At 48.9% G+C, this 19427-nt stretch overlaps 1 protein-coding gene across 5 annotated transcripts in view; it reads left to right on the top strand.

Moving 5' to 3' along the window:
• Positions 1 to 17492, top strand: part of RASSF2 (Ras association domain family member 2) — a 38443-nt gene extending 20951 nt beyond the window's left edge. For 4 of the 5 annotated variants that reach the window (XM_080814408.1, XM_080814410.1, XM_080814409.1 and 1 more), the window contains 10 exons: positions 3570 to 3660; positions 6009 to 6084; positions 8043 to 8194; positions 10444 to 10532; positions 11473 to 11633; positions 12433 to 12534; positions 13439 to 13490; positions 13944 to 14065; positions 15593 to 15690; positions 16751 to 17492. In XM_080814408.1, coding sequence (XP_080670534.1) covers positions 3602 to 3660; positions 6009 to 6084; positions 8043 to 8194; positions 10444 to 10532; positions 11473 to 11633; positions 12433 to 12534; positions 13439 to 13490; positions 13944 to 14065; positions 15593 to 15690; positions 16751 to 16820 — 981 coding nt within the window. In that variant the 5' untranslated portion in view covers positions 3570 to 3601 and the 3' untranslated portion in view covers positions 16821 to 17492. Of the gene's footprint in view, positions 1 to 3569; positions 3661 to 6008; positions 6085 to 8042; positions 8195 to 10443; positions 10539 to 11472; positions 11634 to 12432; positions 12535 to 13438; positions 13491 to 13943; positions 14066 to 15592; positions 15691 to 16750 lie in introns of all 5 variants that reach the window. The other variant, XM_080814407.1, reaches the window with a different exon arrangement.
• The last annotated feature ends 1935 nt before the right edge of the window (positions 17493 to 19427 follow it).

The raw sequence follows: 19427 nt of genomic DNA, 5'->3' as shown, positions 1-19427 counted from the left end.
ATCTATCACAGACTTGGTTAATTTATCCCTAAGAATTATATTTTTTGATGCTATTGTAAATGGGATTTTTTAAAATCTCTTTTTCAGATAGTTTGCTGTTAGTGTATAGAAATACAACTATTTTTTTAAATATATTTATTTGACAGAGATCACAAGTAGGCAGAGAGAGAGAGGGAAGCAGGCTCCCTGCCGAGCAGAGAGCCTGATGTGGGGCTCTATCTCAGGACCCTGGGATCATGACCTGAGCCGAAGGCAGAGGCTTTAACCCACTGAGCCACCCAGGTGCCCCGAAACACAACTATTTTTGTATGCTGATTTTGTATGCTGCAACTTTACTGAATTCATTGATTAAGTCTAACAGTTTTTTTGGTAGAATCCTTAAGATTCTTTAAAAAAGATTTATTTTAGAGAGAGAGATAGTGTGTATGAGTCAGGGGAGAGACAGAGGGAGAGCAAGAGAAGCAGACTCCCCACTGAGTGTGGAGCCCAACGCAGGGCTCAGTCTCACAACCCTGAGATCATGACCTGAGCCAAAATCAATAGTTGACACTTGACTGACTGAGCCACCCAGGGCCCCCATGGTGTCCTTAGGATATTCTATGTATAAGATCATATTATGCAAACAGAGACAGTTTTACTTCTTCCTTTTTAACTTGAATGCCTTTTATTTATTTTTATTGCTTGAAGACTCTGGCAAGGATTTTCAGTACTGTGTTGAATAGGAGTGGTGAAAGTGGACACCCTTGTCTTACTCCTGGTTGCAGAAGAAAAGCTTTCAGTTTTTCACTGTTGAGTATGATGTGGGCTTGTCATGTCTGTCTTCTATTGTGTTGAGGTCTATTCCTTCTATACCTAATTGGTTGGAGTTTTTGTCATGAAAGGATGTTGAATTTTGTCAAGTGCTTTTTTGCATTTGTTGAGGTAATCATATATGATTTCCATGTGTGGAACTATTCTTGTATCCCAGGGGTAAATCCAACTTGATCATGTTGTATGATCTTTTTCATGTATTGTTGAATTTGCTTTGCTAGTTGTTGAGAATCTTTACATTTACACTCACTCTTTAAGTATATCAGCCTGTAGTTTTCTTTTTCTGGTGGTATGTTTACCTGGCTGTAAGGGTATCAGGGTGACTCTGGCCTCATAAAATGAGTTTGGGAGTGTTCCCTCCTCTTCGGTTCTCTGGGAGAGTTTGAGAAGGATTGGGTATTGATTCTTCTTTAAATATTTGGTAGAATTCACCAGTGAGACCATCTGGTCCCAGGCTTTGCTTTTCTCTTCAAAACCTGGGAAGTTTTTGATTCCTAATTCAATCTTACTCATTATTGGTCTATTCACATTTTCTTTTTCTTCATGATTCAATCTTGGTACGTTATATGTTTCTAGGAATGTATCCATTTCTTCTAGGTTATCCAATTTATTGGCATATAATTGTTCATAGTAGTCTCTTAAGATGATTTGCATTTCTCTGGTGTCAGTTGTAATGTCTCCTTTTCATGTCTAATTTGGCTTATTTGAGTTTTTTCTCTTAGTCCAGCAAAGGGTTTGTCAATTTTGTTTATCTTTTCTAAAAACCAGCTTAGTTTCACTTAACTTTTCTATTGTTTTTTCTGGTCTCTCGTTTATTTCTGCTCTGATCTTTGTTATTTCCTTCCTTCTTCTAATTTGGGGCTTAGTTTATTCTTTTTCTAGTTCCTTAAGGTTGTTTATTTGGGATCTTTCTCTTTTCTTAATGTAGGTGTTTATTGCTATAAAGTTCCCTCTTAGAACCGCTTTTGTTGTATCCCATAACTTTTGGTATGCTCTATTTCCATTTTTGTTTGTTTCCAGATATTTTTGACCTCCATTTTTATTTCCTCTTTGACCCATTGGTTGTTCAGGAGCGTGTTGTTCAATTTCCACATATTCATGAATTTTCCAGTTTTCCTCCTCCTATTGATTTCTAGTTTCATACCACCGTGGTTGGAGAAGATACTTGGTATGATCTCAATCTTCTTAAGTTATGAAACTTGTTTTGTTTGTAATTTACTTTGAAATGCATAAAAATAAGATGGATTGTTGTATAGATAAAGGAATGTGTAGCTGGACAGCTGTGTGATAAGGATAGTAGTTTTTCTTAAAGACTATTATTTATTTATTTATTTAAAATATTTTATTTATTTATTTGACAGAGAGAGATCACAAGTATGCAGAGAGGCAGGCAGAGAGAGAGGAGGAAGCAGGCTCCCTGCTGAGCAGAGAGCCCGATGTGGGGCTCGATCCCAGGACCCTGGGATCATGACCTGAGCTGAAGGCAGAGGCTTTAACCCACTGAGCCACCCAGGCACCCTAAAGATTATCTATTTGAGAGAGAGAGAAGAGCATGGGAGAGTGAACACGAGTGTGGGGGAGGGACAGAGGGAGCGGGAGAAGCAGACCATCCGCTGAGCAGGGAGCCCAATGTGGGGCTCGCTTGATCCTGGGAGCCTGGGATCATGATCTGAGGCAAAGGCAGACACTTAACTGACTGAGCCACCCAGGCACCCCAGCAAATGTTAAGGGTAGAATAAGCATATATTCATGGCTGTTCATTGTCTTCATCTTTATGTTTGAAAATTCTCATAATAAAATGTTGGAAAAAACTTTGGGGGTAATACCATTCCCCAGAAAGAGGCAATCCTTCATTCCTTTATATACAGATAGACACATGCCAGGGATTCTTAACTGGGGGAAGTTTAGCCCCCAGGGGACACTGGGTAATTTTTTATCTTTATGACTGGATGGTGCTGCCAGCATCCAGTGGGTAGAGGCGCGGGATGCTGCTAACAGTGCCCTCCGATGCAGAGGACAGTCCGCACAACAAAGAATGTTTGAGCCCAAATGTCGACAGTGCTGGGGCTGAGAAACCCTGACATATATATCTGAATATCTGAATATTTATACCCATTCATATTAATGTGTATATACATATACATACATATATATACACACACACACACACACACACACACACACATTTTAGGCTTACATATATTTTAAACAAAATTGAACTCATGGTTTTGTAACCTTTGTTTCCATAACATGTTGTCATTTTCCCAGATAATTAACTGCCTTTAACCTTATCCTATTTTAATGACGATTATAGGTATCTATGCTAGATTCATTGCGCCCAGCTCTGGGCATTTTCAGGTGGCTGGCCAGTCTCCAGTGTACCTTAGTGGAGTTTGAGTCTTCCCTGACAGACCCATCTCTATTCTGTGTGGTGAAGTTCTCTTCAGGGAAGATTTGTTGGTCACCCTTGGGACCACCTTGGGCATCAACATTCTTAGTGACCGGAGCATTTGTTCTGGGGCCCTCCAAGGGTTGTCAGTCTCCCCTTTGGGTGTTCCCCCCCCCCCCCCAGAGGCTGTGCCAAGCAGAGGCAGCAGCCAGCAGTGTGGTATTTCACTAGCCCTGGGTCAGCATTGGGTTGCCCAAGCTGTGGATCTGGGGTGGGAACAGAAAGCCATGTACCCCCTCCCCTGGCCCAAGTTCTGCTGCGTCCCTAAGGACCCAACTTGACTTTGACCTCTGTCTTTTTTCAAACATAGGTCTCCCCTTCTGATGAAAAGAGAACAGAAGAATGGACTACAGTCACCAAACCTCCCTCGTCCCATGCGGACAAGATAAATACATCTCCAAGTAAGATTTTTGGCTTTAGTGTTGTGCCCCCAGAGGTCAGTCCCGCGTGGATGGAAGCCCCTGGCAGGAGAGCCTCTTCTGCCCATGGGTGGAAGGGGCTCCCGTGTGTGGGAAGTAGGGAGCACAGCAAGGTTGGTGCTCTAGATTAAAACACAGCCCTGGGGCTGGCCATGGACAGCAAAGCAAAGGGGACCTTCAAGACACAGATGGTGTCCTGGAAGGAGGAATTAATGGTGGTTGCCCCTTGTGCTGTCTGTGGTGTCCCCTGAGGCAGTCCCTGCTGGGTCATATCCCTGTGCAGCTGGGGGTCTGACCGGAATGGACACAGGTGACCCCTGAACAGAAAGAGACAGTCTTATGGCTTTATAGGCACTCAAATCTCTTGAGCTCAGATTTTTTTGCCAATGGGAGCCAAAATGGACCTTTTCAAATGATAAGATTGAGAATAGATTTTTCTATCCAGCACAGGGATTCGCTCATTCTGAACGCTCTTTATCTGAACTAAATGTTTAACTCATCCGAGGCCAAATTGTTTTAATTCCTTTACACATATTTGGCCACATGCACACAGGCAGTTGTGTGAACTGTGGCTTGTTCTTATTGCTTCACTGAGGGATTTCTCCAGGGCCCTCGACTGACTGGCCAGTCATTTTCCATCTCTGTGCTCCAAAGTCCCAAGCAGCTTTTGCGTTAGGTTATTTGGAGTCACATTTTTCAGCTAATTCATGTAGGCTTGCATAGAATGACTCCGATTTTTCTAGGTTTAACTTGTCAGGAGCTTCTTGGAATTTCAAGCCAGCTCTGACCTCTGCTGTAGCCCCAAATCGCTCCACTGAATGGCGGCATTCACAGAGTCCAAACTTTTGCCTGAGAGCAGGCAAAAGCACAGGGCGATGTCTTCAAGCCCCTGGCTTCCCGGCCCTCAGGCACTAGCACGCACCTTCAGATAAAACTGGAGTAGATTGGGGCGCCTGGGTGGCTCAGTGGGTTGAGCCTCTGCCTTCGCCTCAGGTCATGATCTCAGGGTCCTGGGATCGAGCCCTGCATTGGGCTCTCTGCTCAATGGGGAGCCTGCTTCCCCCTCTTTCTCTGCCTGCCTTTATGCCTACTGTGCTGTCTCTCTCTGTCAAATAAATAAATAAAATCTTTTAAAAAAACAAAACAAAACAAAAACTGGAGTAAATTGTTCTCAGGTTGGATGAGGGCTCATCCAAATCACAAAGGTGGGAAGTCCTTGTTCTCTCTCGTTCAGTAGAGCCATGTTTCCAGGGGGCAACCTGAAAACCAGGATTTAACAGCAAAGGAGGCCAATACAGGGTTTCAGAGGGAGATTTGCAAGTTAAGAAAAAAATTTTTTAAAGTTTATTTATTTAAATAATCCCTATACCCAACATGGGGCTTGAACTCATCACCCTGAAATCAAGAGTCACACACCCCTCTCTCCCACGGAGCCAGCCAAGCCCCGACCCCAATTTTTTTTTTTTTTTTTTAATAAACTTGAAAGCACTTAGAATAGAATAAAAAGATAAAAGCTTGTAGAACAGAATATTGCCAGGGCCCAGAATCCCCTCCTGCCCCCTTGTGGTCACTGCTCCCCAAGGTGAACTGCTATCCGGAATTCTAACACCCATTTTGAACTCTATATACATGGGATCATACAATACGTGGCCTTTGGAGTCCAGGCATCTTTTCCTCAACATAACATCTCTGAGATCCATCCGTGGGGGCTGTGGCTTATTCATATTCTTGTTACTATGTAACATTCCACCATGTGACTACAGCTTCCTTTATTCATCCTCTGCGCTGTTGATGGGAATTTCTGAGTTTTTAAACACACTGTAAGGTCATGTCTCTGAAGCGTTAGTCAGTGGGTCCAGACCGTCCCTTTTAACTTGCTGCAAAGTCTAGAAGTTCCTGAGTCTCCTGAAAGCCTGTATTGATTGCCCTGTCCTCACAGCAGGGGTGAGGGAGAAAAGACAGTGGGGCCTCAGCACCTTGTACGTGGACTTAGTCGTGTGTTTGCCTCTGTGAATCTCGCCTCACCAAGGACTGTGTGTGGAGTTTGGTTTGGGGAGTGTTGTCAGAGCTGCAAGCCTGGGTTTGCTGGAGGTGTTCCTTGTACTCAGTCTGTTCTAGGTGGGATCTGTTCTTGACCTTGATCCTGGGGAAAATGGGGATGGGGGTGGTGGCTGTGTGTGTGTGTGTGTGTGTGTGTGTGTGTACACCTGTGTGGACAGACACCCAGACTGGGGCAGCCGAAGGCTAGGTTGGAGGTGAGAAAAGAGGGAACAGGTGAATTACAAATGGCTTCAGCTGAGAATGTCACACCTTTTGTATCTTGCCCTAAGGAACGAACTTCTCCTTCATCTGAAGACCTACAATTTGTACTATGAAGGCCAGAATTTGCAGCTCCGACACCGTGAGGTAAGGAGACCGCGGGGAAAGCCTGTGGGCCAGCCCAGTCTGTCTCCATGTCTCCAGGGTCTCGGGGCCCCTGCCTCTCCTACCCCCACCCAGGGGTGGCCTCTCATTGAGGATGTTAGCGGGAGCCCCTGGAGTTCTTTGGAAGGAGACCCCAGGCTCGTTTTGTTCTAATGAGGATGAGCTTTTCTGTTCCAGAGATATTCCTGGGGATGAGAGCCTGGGCTAGCCTCTGCTTCAGAGGGGGTCTTTCAAAGAGGGCGTTCATGAAATGAGACTTTCCCATGGCTCTCAAGCAGGCTCTTTATTCTTGGGCAATTCAGGAATCTTACCCAGTCCTCTGTGTTTACACACCTGGGCCCACATCAGTCAGCTCGGCATGGAAATAATTGGTCCTTCTGTATGACTGCAGTGGTCTTCCTCGGGTGCCTTCCTGGGATGCCCTTTGCTCTCCATCGGCTTCTCCCAGCCCCCAGCCTGAATCTAAGCTTACTCATCCCGTATCCATTTCCGTTAAAGCCTGTTATCTGGTAGATGGTGAGTTATGGAGGAGCCAGGTGGAGTAATTTATACTCAAGGGTTCTAGACTGATAAGATGTGTGTAATACCTTCTAAACACATTTTCAGCTCATCAAGCCGTGGCGATTCAATCCACAGATATAGATATCAGATGGTAGAATTTCAGCTACAAAGGCAGGCTCGTTGGGGAGAGTATGTGAGATGCAGTGGCCTTTTCTGTGTCCCTCAAACCAGTCCATGTAGGCAAAGTCCTACTGTGGGTTAAATCCTGTCCTAAAATCATACTATGTAACAGTAGGCATGCCAGCCTCAGGCTTTACCAGCTAGAAGGCCCTCGATACGGCCTGCTCTTATATAAAGCCTTTTCCCTCAAGACTCCTACCAGCCTGAAAGTTGTTCTCCTCCTCTCCTATCATCTTTGGCTCTTCCCTCCTCTCTGTCGATGATCCTGGGATCTGGGTCAGTTGTTTGTTGGACGGGTGTCCTCTTCATCCATGTGGCTCATCCTGAAGATGTAGCTGTGGCCCAGGTCTGACAGCTGTAGGTTTTTCTGAGACCCTCTAAAAGGCCTGACCCTTTAAGGCACTACCCTTAAAGCTTCTTGTAGTGAGTGGCTCAGCCATTTGTAAGATTTTGGTCCTTGGATAGCTTTTCAGCAGTGTGTCTTAATGAATAAATTCTCAGAATGCTCTATGATTAAATACTCATTATAATAAATGAGATTCAGTTCTTTGAGACAAAACACACCGATGCCCTTAGAAGGGTCTGATGTTTAACTTGTTAGCAGTCAACCACCCTTGAGTATAAATTTGGAATTCTTAGAGGATTTATTCACCTCTTGGAGAGCCATAATGTAGCACATTAGATAATTAAAGGCTCTGGGATGTTATGCTGGTAAGAAATCTGATTAACATATCCTCTCCCAGCTCATGATCGCCTGACACCCTATTTAAGGGAACGGTTGATCTGTGAGAGGAGCTAGTATTCGATAGAACAAACTTGGGGAAATGTTACTGCAAATCTCTTTCAACCAGCAGGTCAGATTGGTAAGCATATGTTCTAGCTAAAGACATATCTTCCCATGGTAGGGGAGGGGAAAGCAGCTAATTTGAGAATCTGGCTCTGGCTTCTGTTATCAAGGCTCATCTCACTCTAAGAGATGTCTTCTTCTTTCTTTAAAGTATTAAAAAAAACCAGAAACCATTTTTATCATTGACACACGTGTGCTTGATTTTGAGGGAACTTTTGTGTTGACCTTGAGGTCATCTTCAGGGCATCAGGGGTCGTTTGCGGTGGGGTGTGTCCCAGAGCTGGTCTGCGGGTGTAACTTGGGCGCGCCCAGCCAGGACGCGTCAGGGGTGCTGTCCATTGTCCCCCGACGTGCTGCTGGCTTCTGCGGGGTTTTCAGGGCTGGCTCACGGTGCCAATTGCTTTGTGGGCAGGAGGAAGACGAGTTCATCGTGGAGGGGCTGCTGAACATCTCCTGGGGGCTGCGACGGCCCATCCGTCTACAGATGCAGGATGACAATGAGCGCATTCGCCCCCCGCCGTCCTCTTCCTCCTGGCACTCTGGCTGTAACTTGGGGGCACAGGGGTGAGTGAAGAGACAGGGAACCGGGGGTGACTGGGGGTTCTGTTCTTAAATGTCCTTGAGCAGAGAAATGCCACCTTCTTCCAGCAAGCCTTGGCCCTGGCCCCCATTCTCCCCACCTGCACTACGCACCTCTTCTGGGCTTAGGAGGAGGAGGAAGGAGCAGGTGTTGGTGTGATCAGGCCACTGTGCCTGTCACCACATAAGGCCTGGTTGCAGTGCATCCTCCCTCACAGAGAATTTCTGAGTCTCTGAGGGGGTGTAGCTCATGGTGAGTTGGGCCTTGCCTGCAGATTTCTGATGGACAGCTGGCCCCGGCATCTCCCCATGGGGACCACTCCTTATAGAATGACCCTGCTCTGGAAACAGCAAGGGCTTGAACCTTGTCTCCAAAGCTTTCCATGACTTGGGGTGGAGGAACCTGGAAGAAGAAAAGGAACCTCACACCTTGTCCAAACCGCTCCTGCGAGGCCAGCCAGGGGGCTGCTTCCTTCAGGTCACACCCGGAGCTGGGTGACAGTGTGACAGTCAGTAGTCTGGGAGGCTCCCTCCTCTGGATTCCCACTGCAAGGTCTGCAAAGCCCAAGACTGGTCGTCCCCTCCCTCTACTGCCAGCTGAGTAGCCAAGTGCCACGTTTTGAGGCCTGCCTTCTCCGCTGGGACTTCCTTCAGGGACTTCGGTTTTGGGTATCAGTGACCGGCCGTGTTCCGTCCCCAAACTGGCTGGTGCTGCCCTGAGGCCAGAGTGTGGGGGATGTGTGCTGACCTCCCAGCCAAAACCACGGTGACGTGTTTTCTGTTTTCAACTGGACCTAAGCCGTCTCTGTTGGACACACTGGAATTCTTCTCAACTCCACAGCCAAATCCATCTTTCTCTAAAGTTGAGAGACGCCTACACGGTGGCCAAGCCCTGGAGCTGATGTGCTTTCTTTCCCAGGGAATTTTAGGAGCGAAGTTGCCCGTCCCATCAGCTGCTGGGATGTCTGGTCAAGGTTCTCTGGCTTCATCTCCTTGGCTGGTTTCACGCTCTACTTTGATTTTAGCCCTTTTGCCTTCTTGGATTTCCTCCGGGCCAAACCCTTTCCACGGCCGCAGCCGGACGACGCCCAGGCTGTGTTCCATTCCGTCCCCTCCACGAGGGGATTTTGAGAACGCCGTTTGACTGCGTGATTTTTGGCTGAACCTGCCGGAGGGTCCTCCACTCCGCACACTCATTTTTCCTCCCTTCCCTGCAACATCAAGCTGGGCTTGGCTGGTTCTTGAAACCTGCCAGGGCTTTTGAGCGGGTTGTCAGGAACGGTAACGAATGTCATCCCCGATGCTGGCTAGAATCAAGCGAATGCCTGGGCCACTGGGCTAAGAAGGGGGCTGAGACCAGTTTCTGCTGCGGGGAGGGAGTGGGCGGTGGGAGCAGCCCTCCCCAGCTCCAGTCTGCGGTCAGAAGTCCAGAGTTAGACCACTGGGGAGTTCTTCCAGATTTTCAGTTTTTATTGTCTTCCTTTAAAACTGTCATCCCTGGATCCTAAGTCCCATCTCTACTGGGTCTCAGGGAGTCCATGCTCTTCTCACTATGGGATGGTCCTAATGGGTTAAATACGGTTCTCCTCTCTGCTCAAATCTCCTGTTGATTTGGGGTATGCATCTCTGAGTTGCAGTCGTTATTCTTTTTGGCTTATAAGGGGGTCATTTGCCAGTTATCCGGGCCTCTGCTCAGGCTGGCTGTGTGAGGTCCAGCTTGGCTGAGCATCCCGTCCGGCAACCCCAAGGACACTATCATCAGTGGCCCTTCCAGTGCTGCTCTGACCCTCGTGGGGCAGCCAACGTATTGCTTCTCCTCCTTAAAGATGCCAGAAGCAATTTCTGAGTTACTCCTCCAACAGAAAAGGATCTGAACTGGAATCTTGTCTGGAGAAGCAAATGCTCATTGTTACAGGGTTTTCCAAATGTGCTGTAGAACCTGTACATGCTCAGAAATAGTGCAGACAACACCTGGATTTTGTTCTTTGGTGTTCTCCGTCCCGGGCTTGATGAACTGGGGGCTTGTGTTGGAGTGGATGCTAGGAAAGAGCATCTTCTCCAGAACACTCCCTCCCCTCCCAGTGCTCAGCCCTGGAGCGGGGCCAGCTTCACGGGCTGCCCGCACGGGGCTATGCTGGTCCCCAGCCCCGGCCCAGGCCAAGTGCTCTTGCAGGAGAGGGAGGGTCCCCCTGCAGGAGCTGAACCAGTCTCTGTTTTGTGTTCTTTCACCCCAGCACCATCCTGAAGCCCCTCACCATGCCCAACATTCAGATCTCAGAAGCGGATGCCCCGCCCGAGGGCGAGCAGACACCGAGCCCCCCAGGTACAGGTGCGGCGGGAAGGGTCCCGCTTTGGGCTCACCTTTGGGAGGACTGATGTGATCTAGATGCTGTAAATGGAATTAATAAAAGTCACGTGGTTCGAGATTCAACGAGTGTTCAAAGGAGGCAGTCGGAAGTTCCCCCATTTCTTCTCCCTACCATAAGTGGTTCCCTCCCTAGAAAATCCTCGAAGGTATTCTTTCTGAGGTATTCTAGACAGGGAAAAGCAAATACACAGCAACATGCCTTTATGGTTGGAGGTCATTTCTTTTCTTCCCCTCTTCTGTTTCTGCACATCCCTGTTTCTGTTGGTTTGTTTTGAGGACTGTTCCACACAAATCCCTAAAGAACTTCGGCCTTCTTATCCAGCTGTGTTCCACTGTGTGGATAAAACGAAAGCTGAATCGCTCCTTGCTGATGGACGTTGAAGTCATTCCAGTCTTTTGCTGTGACAAATGGCAGTTAGTGGCCCTGGACACGTGTCATTTCACACATTTGTCATGTCTGTAGGATTCGTTCAAGTGGAGTGTCTAGGTCTGAGGCTATGAGCATTTGTAATTTTGATAAATACTGTCAGGTCCTTATGTCATGCTTCTCCTGTGCCAAACGCTATTTTCAGTGCTTTGCGTGAATTAATTCAGGAAACCCTCACGACAACCCCGTGATGGGGGTGCTATTAGTATGCCCATTTTATAGATGAGGGAACTGAGGCGTGGAGGGGTTAGTGAAACATGGCAATGGTAGAGCTGGGATTTAGCCCTGGGAATCTGGCTCTCGAGTCTCTCCTCCGAATCTTGTCACTGTATTGCTTCTCCATAAATTATACCATAGGTTTTTGCCCCGGCAAGAAATACTGTTTTGATGAAACGTATTTCAGGGGGAGGCCGTGGCTGGTACCGACTGGGCTGGGCAGACGGAGCTCATCTCTCTCTTCCCTCTTAGACTCCAGGGGCCTCAAGCCCCTGCAGGAAGACACCCCACAGCTAATGCGCACACGCAGTGATGTTGGGGTGCGTCGCCGTGGCAATGTGAGGACACCCGGTGACCAGAGGCGAATCAGACGCCACCGCTTCTCCATCAATGGCCATTTCTACAACCACAAGGTAGAGAGGATGGGGGGGGGTGGGGGCTGGGGGTAGCCCCAAGGGAATAAGGCCTCTTCTTGGGCAGCGGCCACCTCAAGGCTACAGACAAGTGGGAAGCCAAGTGTTTGCTACTCTGTCTTGGGTCATGGGTGGGCTGCAGGCTCTGCGGGCTCTGGGAGGGATGAGGGACCCCAGATCAAACCCCCCCATAGGGTGGTGGGTGAGATGACCCCACAAACATCAGATTTTACCTGGAAAATCCACACGTACCCCCTTCCTATACCGTGGGCCTCTCGGCTGCCGGGTGGTCTCACTTTTCTGTGAGCTGTGTGCTACCCACTGAGGCAGGGCTGCAGGACTCAAATCAGGGGGTGTCCATGCACTACCCGACCCCCCGCCCCGGCCAATGCTAGCTGATCCTCCTTTCCTCCCACTGCCTGGTCTGAATCCAGCCCCAGAAGCGAGTGCCTCACGGGCGGGGTCAGAGACCCCTTGCGTTGAAGTCACAGTGGAAGGGGCCTTGTGCGTGTTTTCTTTGGCGAGGGGGCCTTCCTTACCTGGGTCTGTTCCCCCTCCTTGCCGAGCTCAGACCCTTCCAGCTTCCTGTGGGGACAGTGGGGAGGAGACAGCCAGAGTTAGGCACAGCTCTCTGGGGTGGGGTGGGGGAGGAGGGGGCTCTCAGGGTGCACGGGGTGAGTGCCCTTGTCACTGTGCCCTTTACCTCAGGTCACGGGGCCGGGACACCTGGGCTTTAGGGCCCAGTTCTTGTCCCCTCTTGTCCCCACTGCCACCCTGAGCTGGCCCCCTCTATTGACAGACATCGGTGTTCACGCCAGCCTACGGGTCCGTCACCAACGTCCGCATCAACAGCACCATGACCACCCCCCAGGTCCTGAAGCTGCTGCTCAACAAATTCAAGGCAAGTTCCCTCCGCGGGCTGGCCTTGGAGGGGTGGCGCAGGGGCCTGCGGCGCCCCTGAGGTGGGAAGGGGGACCGTGGAGAGTGTGCAGTAAGCGGGGGGGGGGGGGCACTGGGCGAGGGGGCCTGGGGTTTTCCGATCCAGTGGCATCAGTATCCCAAGGGAGATTGTTAGCCAAGCAGCTTCCCAGTCCCCAGCCCTGAAGCAGACCCACTGAATCCGAAGCCCAAGGACCAGGGAACCTGTTTGGCAAATGGCAGTAGATTGGTCCGCTGAATTCTGAGAAGCAGCCCAGAGCCCAGGCACAGACCCCAGGCCCCAGGCACAGACCCCAGAGCCCAGGCACAGACTGGCTTCTGAAACACATTAGGGAAACCTATTCTGAAAAATGAACTTAAGTACACATGCAAGTTCTAGTGCATGAGTCTGTAAAGTCCCGTTACTCTGCAGGTTTTACATGATCCCTCTACAAGAAACCTTTTGGAGACAGGGATCCCCGATTTTCCCTGAGGCCACTGTCAGCTGGTGGTCTCTGGGTTCAAATCCCCAGCCATCACCTGCTGATTGGAGGAGCCAAGATAGTGACTTAAGCTCCCTGTGCTTCTCCTTCGTCTTCTGTAAAATGAGGGTTCACGGGACCCCGCTGAGGGCCTGTCGGGAACATGAGATGAGTTAACACGTGCCAAGTGTGTCGCCCAGTGCTTGGCAGGGTGCCAGAAAGGTGAGCCCTTCTTATCGACTGTGATCGCCCCCTCTCCTCATTCCTTCTGAGAGCTGGAGAGAAACAGCTCCCCCTCAGAAGCACCGAAAATCCATTTAGCTTTGCAACGTTCCAGAAGGAATGGCTCAGAGTTAGGATATGTAAATATGCACTCTCTTCAAGCATCTCTTGTTTCTGATTCAGATCGAGAATTCCGCAGAGGAGTTTGCTTTGTATGTGGTCCATACCAGCGGTGGTAAGTCTGAAAAACACAGTGTACTTGAAAATGTTTACATCACTCAAATCGGCCTCATTTGCTTGTTGTTTGGCCTTTGGAAAGTTCCAAATGTTGTTTGCTCCCGAGGGTGGTGGGGTCACTGTCTGAGTCCACTGGGGAAGGCCGTAGGTGGTCTAAAACCTAACTGCTTATTTGAAAGGCAACCAGATTTTTTCGAGAGGTAGATGAAACCGATTCCTCCCATGTAGCGTCATACAGCGGGGTTGGAACCTGGTAGTTTTGTCAGGGAGAGCGGGGAGGGAATGGTTGCTTTGAACCAGAATTGTTCATTCACAATTCAGTCCCCTGACATTCCTGGCCACATCTTCTAAGGGGCCTGGGCCATCCAGGCCCCCGAGTTGGCCGCTTCTTACAGTGAGAAAGGCCTCAGGCGAAACTCAGGGCTGTTCCTGGCTGTGTGTGTGGTTCCAGAGAAACAGAAGCTGAAGAACACCGACTACCCTCTGGTTGCCCGAATCCTCCAGGGACCGTGTGAGCAAGTCTCCAAAGTGTTTCTTATGGAGAAGGACCAGGTGCAGGAGATCACCTACGACGTGAGTCCCCTTCCGGTGGGCGGTCTGTCCTCAGGAGGACGGAGATTTGCTTGGGTTACATGCAGCTTGACTTTCTGGCCAAGGACCAAGTCCCATTTTCCTGCCGTTCCTCAATACCAGATTTTCTTTTCTTTTCTTTCTTTCTTAAAATTTAACTTATTTTTTATTTTTTATTACATTTTTCCATCTTTAAAACATTTTCAAATTTTTGATTTTTAACATTTAAATATTTTTATTTATTCTAATTCATTTATTTTATTTTTTGAATTTTAAAATTTATTTTTAAATTGTATTTATTTTATTTTTAATAAAATATTTTATTATGATTAAATTTTTTTTTAATTTTTAACTTTTTCTTTCTTTTTCTTTTATTATTATTACTTTTAATACCAGGTTTTCTTGAAGCAGGAATGGTCATGAGGCCAAGAGAATGAACACAAAGGCTGGGCGGAGGGCGTGCCCCAGGGGGAGCTGTCGAGGGAATGTTCTGGCACAAAGTGGTTTACACAGAAAGAATAAATGTCTTCAACCTTCCTAGGATACTGTAAAGGGCAGAGAAGTTTCTGCAGACCTCTCTCAGCAACTTGAAACTGTTGGCAGGGATCTTCCCTTATCTTGTGTGTTAGTCAGCTTTTGCTACAGTAACAAACTTCTCCAAACCCTAGCTGCTTGCCACAGCCAACGTTCATTTTCTTGCTCAGGACGCCTCAGGACGACGTAGGCTGGTAGCTGCCCACTCTGCTCCCAGCCTGGGTTTGAATTCAGGTGTGCATGGCATGTCTCAGTCCGAGACCCAGGCGTGAGGTGTAGTGGCTTCCTGGGATACACTTCCCAGGGCAGGTGCCTGGAGGTCAAGATACCAGACCAAACCTCATAAGCTCCTCTGAAACCTCCACTCATATGGACCTTATATCGTGTCCACACACGTTCCATCGACCAAAGCAAGTCACGAGTCTTAGAGCAGCTCGACATGAACAGGATTTTCCCATAGAAAAGAGTTGATCGAGTAGGGTGGGGATTCTTATGGAGGAGAGGGGACGGCTGCTTTAACTTCAGCTCACCTGGGGGCACCCTCACCCCCACGGCCTCTCTGGAGCAAGTTCCCATTTGGATGCCCAGTTGAGACTCCAAATGCAAATTATCATCCTGAGCCATGGGTCCCTGAATCCCGATAGGGCAGAACATACAGGTTTATTGACTTGGAGGTTCAGGTGTTCTCGGCAACACTGCCTCAAGAGAGAGTGCTTTGCATGTTGGATAGCAACTTGTCATGCATTGGATACATGGGAAGAGAGATGAGAAGTTCCAAGATCTGTGTCATGGATAGGGAGTGATCGTCACCACAAACTCTGTGCCAGCCGCGAGAAGAACGTGGGTTGGCTACTGTAGCCTTTAAAGAGATCTTGGATCCGTGCAGAAATAGGTTTCCCTCCCCGTTGCACCTTGCATGAGACAGACAACAAAAGGAATTGGAATAAGTTTGGGAGGGTGTGTGCACGCACCCTAGACGGATATCTTCCTCCCCAGGTGGCCCAGTACATAAAGTTTGAGATGCCTGTCCTAAAAAGCTTCATTCAGAAGCTGCAAGAGGAAGAAGATCGAGAAGTCAAGAAACTGATGCGCAAGTACGTGTGGCCGGTCCCGGGGCAGCTGCTTGGGCTTCTCCCCGGGGCCTCCGGGAGCTGGCTCTCTGATCGGTGCCTTCCGGGGACTGTGCCGAGTGGCTGTGTGGGCCTGGGTCCTGGGGACCTTCTTCCGGGGGGCTCTCTGTGACACATGTGGATCTCAGATGGGGACACAAAGCTTAAGTGTGTTGGTCTCTCTGCTTCCTGGGTCAGCTTCTCATTTTGCTGTGGGACAGAAAAATGTTCTGGGGATTTCAGGAAGGCTGTCTTAGCAGTGGAAAGTAGCCTAAGCTACCTACCCCTGAAATCCTTCCCTCCTACCCTTCTTCCTTCTCAACACTTCTCTTCTGGAAATTACATTTGGCTTGAAAAGTCCAGTAAAGCTTCTCTGTGGAGAGGATTTTTTTTTTTTTTAAATTTTGTGATCGTAGTGTCATTGACATACAGTGTTATATTTGCTTCAGGCGTCTGGTGTAGCGATGCAACGGTTCCATACATTATTCAGTGCTCACCATGATAAGCGAAGTCCCCATCTGTCACCATCCAACGTTTTGACACTTTATTGACTGTATTCCCGACGCTCCACTTTTCATCTTTGTGACTTTTTATTTTATAACTGGAAGTTCGTACCTCCCAATCCCCTTCACCTGTTTCACCCTATTTCTCTGGGGAGAATTTTACGATTTAAAAAAAATTTTTTTTTGCCATATTTATTCGTAAAGTGGACTGCTTTTCATGGATATGGCAGAACAATTGATTGATTTCTGCCCCTGGAGAATAGCGCCAGTGCTCTATTTGCTCTAACAATGATGATCGTGTGAAAGCAGTTAACATTTATTGAAGGCTACTGTAGTCCGATTGTGTAGTTTGGATTGGGTCTGCTCAGTTCCTCTCCTCTGGGTGCGGAATTGAACACAAGCCACACGGGGTGGCTGGTGGCTGGGCCAGTGATAGAAGTGAAGGGACTGACGGGGGCTCCCGGGAACCCGGGCTGTGGGGGAAGATCAAGAGGGAGCATGTGTTGCTTTCTGCTGCCCATTGTAGCTGTTCCTGTCCCCAGGTATACTGTGCTCCGGCTCATGATCCGGCAGAGGCTGGAAGAGATGGCCGAGACCCCAGCAACCATCTGAGCCACACGAGGGAGGGGATCCAGACGCCACAGGGGCCGCCACTGGCACAAGAAGACGCACAGGAAGCTGGGAACCTTCCTTCCATGGAAATGTGTAGCTACAGACCCCTCCAGCTCCTGCGGAGCCACCATCTGTTGCCTACAGCAGGATGGAGAAGCCAGCAGACAGCTCCCCATCCTCGGATCCCCACGCTCCTCGCCTCTCTCTCACTCACAGGACTTTTGAATTTTGTTATAAGGACCCAACGTGTATGTGTGTGTGTGTGTATGCACTTGAGCACACGCATGCACTAGTAAGCGCGTGTGCACACATGGTACATATCCACGTGCCTACCTGATATTTACACGGAACCGAATTCCGAGCCACCAGCACCCACCTGGGGGGTTGACATTGATGTCTTCCCTCAAAGGCCAGGGAGCAGCCACTCATGTTTGGAAGGGAAGGGGTTTCCGCAAACTCACCGTTTGGGATATTTATATATTGGTGGAGATACTCCCTGTATGTCTAGAAAGACTGGGCGTTGGAAATTAACAAAATAGACACCCCATGCCCTTGGGGACGGTTGGATGGAAAGAGAAAGATAAATCATCTGTGGGGTAGATGCAATAAACCCACAAGTTTTTACACTGGAAACTTTGTTTAAAATAACAAAGACGTATGTGATCTGTGTGGATTCTGCCTCTGTCCTCACCTCTGTGGCCATGCCTAGGAGAAGAGAAGAGACTGATGTCTCACTCAGCATGCCAACGCCATGCCATGGAGGCCAACCCCAACTCTTTGGCGCCTCCTTGAGTCGAAGGAAATGTCTCATGGGTTTTTCCATGGCCAAATGGCTAGTATGGCCCGGACCTGGACTTGTCCTTGGGTGGTGACCAGAGTTTCCCTCTTTAGGGAATCATAGAAGCTCCTTGCAGAAGTGACAGATGCCTGGGATGCCAGCCCATTTCCCATCATCAAGGGCTCTCCCTGCACCTGGAGCTGAGGCCAGGTGTTTGAGGTCAAGGCCAAGGGTTTCTTCTTTCCAACCACAGGATTCTTGCAAGTTGCCCTCACCTTATGCATGGAGATGGACTCCAAGCATGAGGAGGACCCTGCTACTGACTGAGTGTGGGGCTCAGGGAAGCTCTTTGGGCTGCCCTATGCAGGTGCACGTGGAGGGTGGAGCTTCTCTGAGCAGCCACCTGGGTGATCTTTGGAACAGACCCCAAATGGGGGAGAAATAGTAGGACAGTCTGTCCCATGTGTCTCCTCTCAGGAAGACCACTGGGTAGCTGGGCATCAATGTGGCTGGTACAGTTTGAAGAGGGACAGACAGATGCTGGGAGCAGGGGATCGACTAGACAAGGGTAGGAGCTCCTAGCAGCAGGTGTCTCAGCCTTGTTGGGGGAGGGTGTCCCCATCTCTTCTCTCCAAGAAAGGTTTGGGGAACCGGGCAGTTGGCGGAAGAAGAGCCACTGATCCGTGTCTGCAAAGAAGTGGATGCTTGTAGCAGAGCCGTTCCTGCCCCCTCCTGCCCCCTGCTCCCCTCTGTGGCTTCCGTAGCCTCTTTAGATGGCTCACAGCTGTGGTCTTGTTGACTTTCGCAAAGATGGCATGCTGCCACCTGGCATCTTGCCGGGGGTCTCTTAGCAAGGCAACCTCCTCTTTGGGGACAGTGCCACCAGCCCTGTGGGGCGTGGACTGGAAATCCGGAGGCTTTAGTCTCCATCATACCCCTTGGTGGGCCTCCACAAAATGCACAGAAAACCCCGGGGGCAGGGGGCGAGGCTTCCTTTGTTACAGCTGGGAAAGAGCCGGCTGTTGAATGCAAACAGACTTCCTGAGTTTTGCATTTGCGAAAATGACCTAAGAAATTCTCTTCCAGTTACTTTTATTTTGAATGTTCAAGCCTGTGTCGGTCCCATAACTCTCCTTGGTGGGTTAGGCAGAAAAATTTCCACAGAGCAGTTGACTAACCTCTAACTTTTGTTAGACGGCGACTTCGGGCTTATAAAAGTTCTCTTTGATTTGCACTAGCACTACAGTCGCTTCAATAGGGAAATGTTGCAAAACATAAGGTAGACCTGGCCTCTTAAAGATGGGGTTGGGGAGGTGGGTGTAAAGGTGAAAGGGGAAATCGCATCTTACAGGATACATTCCCCTTGCCACGGGCTGTACTTTTCCGTTTTGGCCCACCCTGTTTGGAGATCATTTCTCACATCCTAATAACTCCATCAGGAATTTTGGAAAGGTCTTTTGAAATAGCAGCGGCTGAAACAGAGACACTTCTCCACGGTGTGGAGCCGGATTTTCTCACTGGTATCATATGGCTTTGCAGCTTTGATTTCCTCTACTGATTTGTGTGGTTTTATGTAATTGCGTGCAATGAACCTGAAATCGGGTGAGGAACAAAAGGCCAATTTATAGGGTTTTTTTCCTAACTTGTGAAAAGCAGGCTAGCCACATCTGGCTTTCTTTTCCTGGGGGCTTGTGTTACAAGGTGATCAAATGAAGGAAAAGCCTGAGTCTCATCTGGCTGGGAAGGTGGGGGCGGGGGTCCGTTCTGCCAGGTGTTGGTGGAATTAAGCACAAGGTCACATTTTCAGTGATCACCTGAGTGGGCAGGTG

Source organism: Martes martes (genome assembly GCF_963455335.1).
Source record: "Martes martes genome assembly, chromosome: 9".
NCBI lineage: Eukaryota > Metazoa > Chordata > Mammalia > Carnivora > Mustelidae > Martes > Martes martes.
The sequence above is the reverse complement of the archived record's forward strand: the minus strand, read 5'-3'. Positions and strand labels throughout refer to the sequence as shown.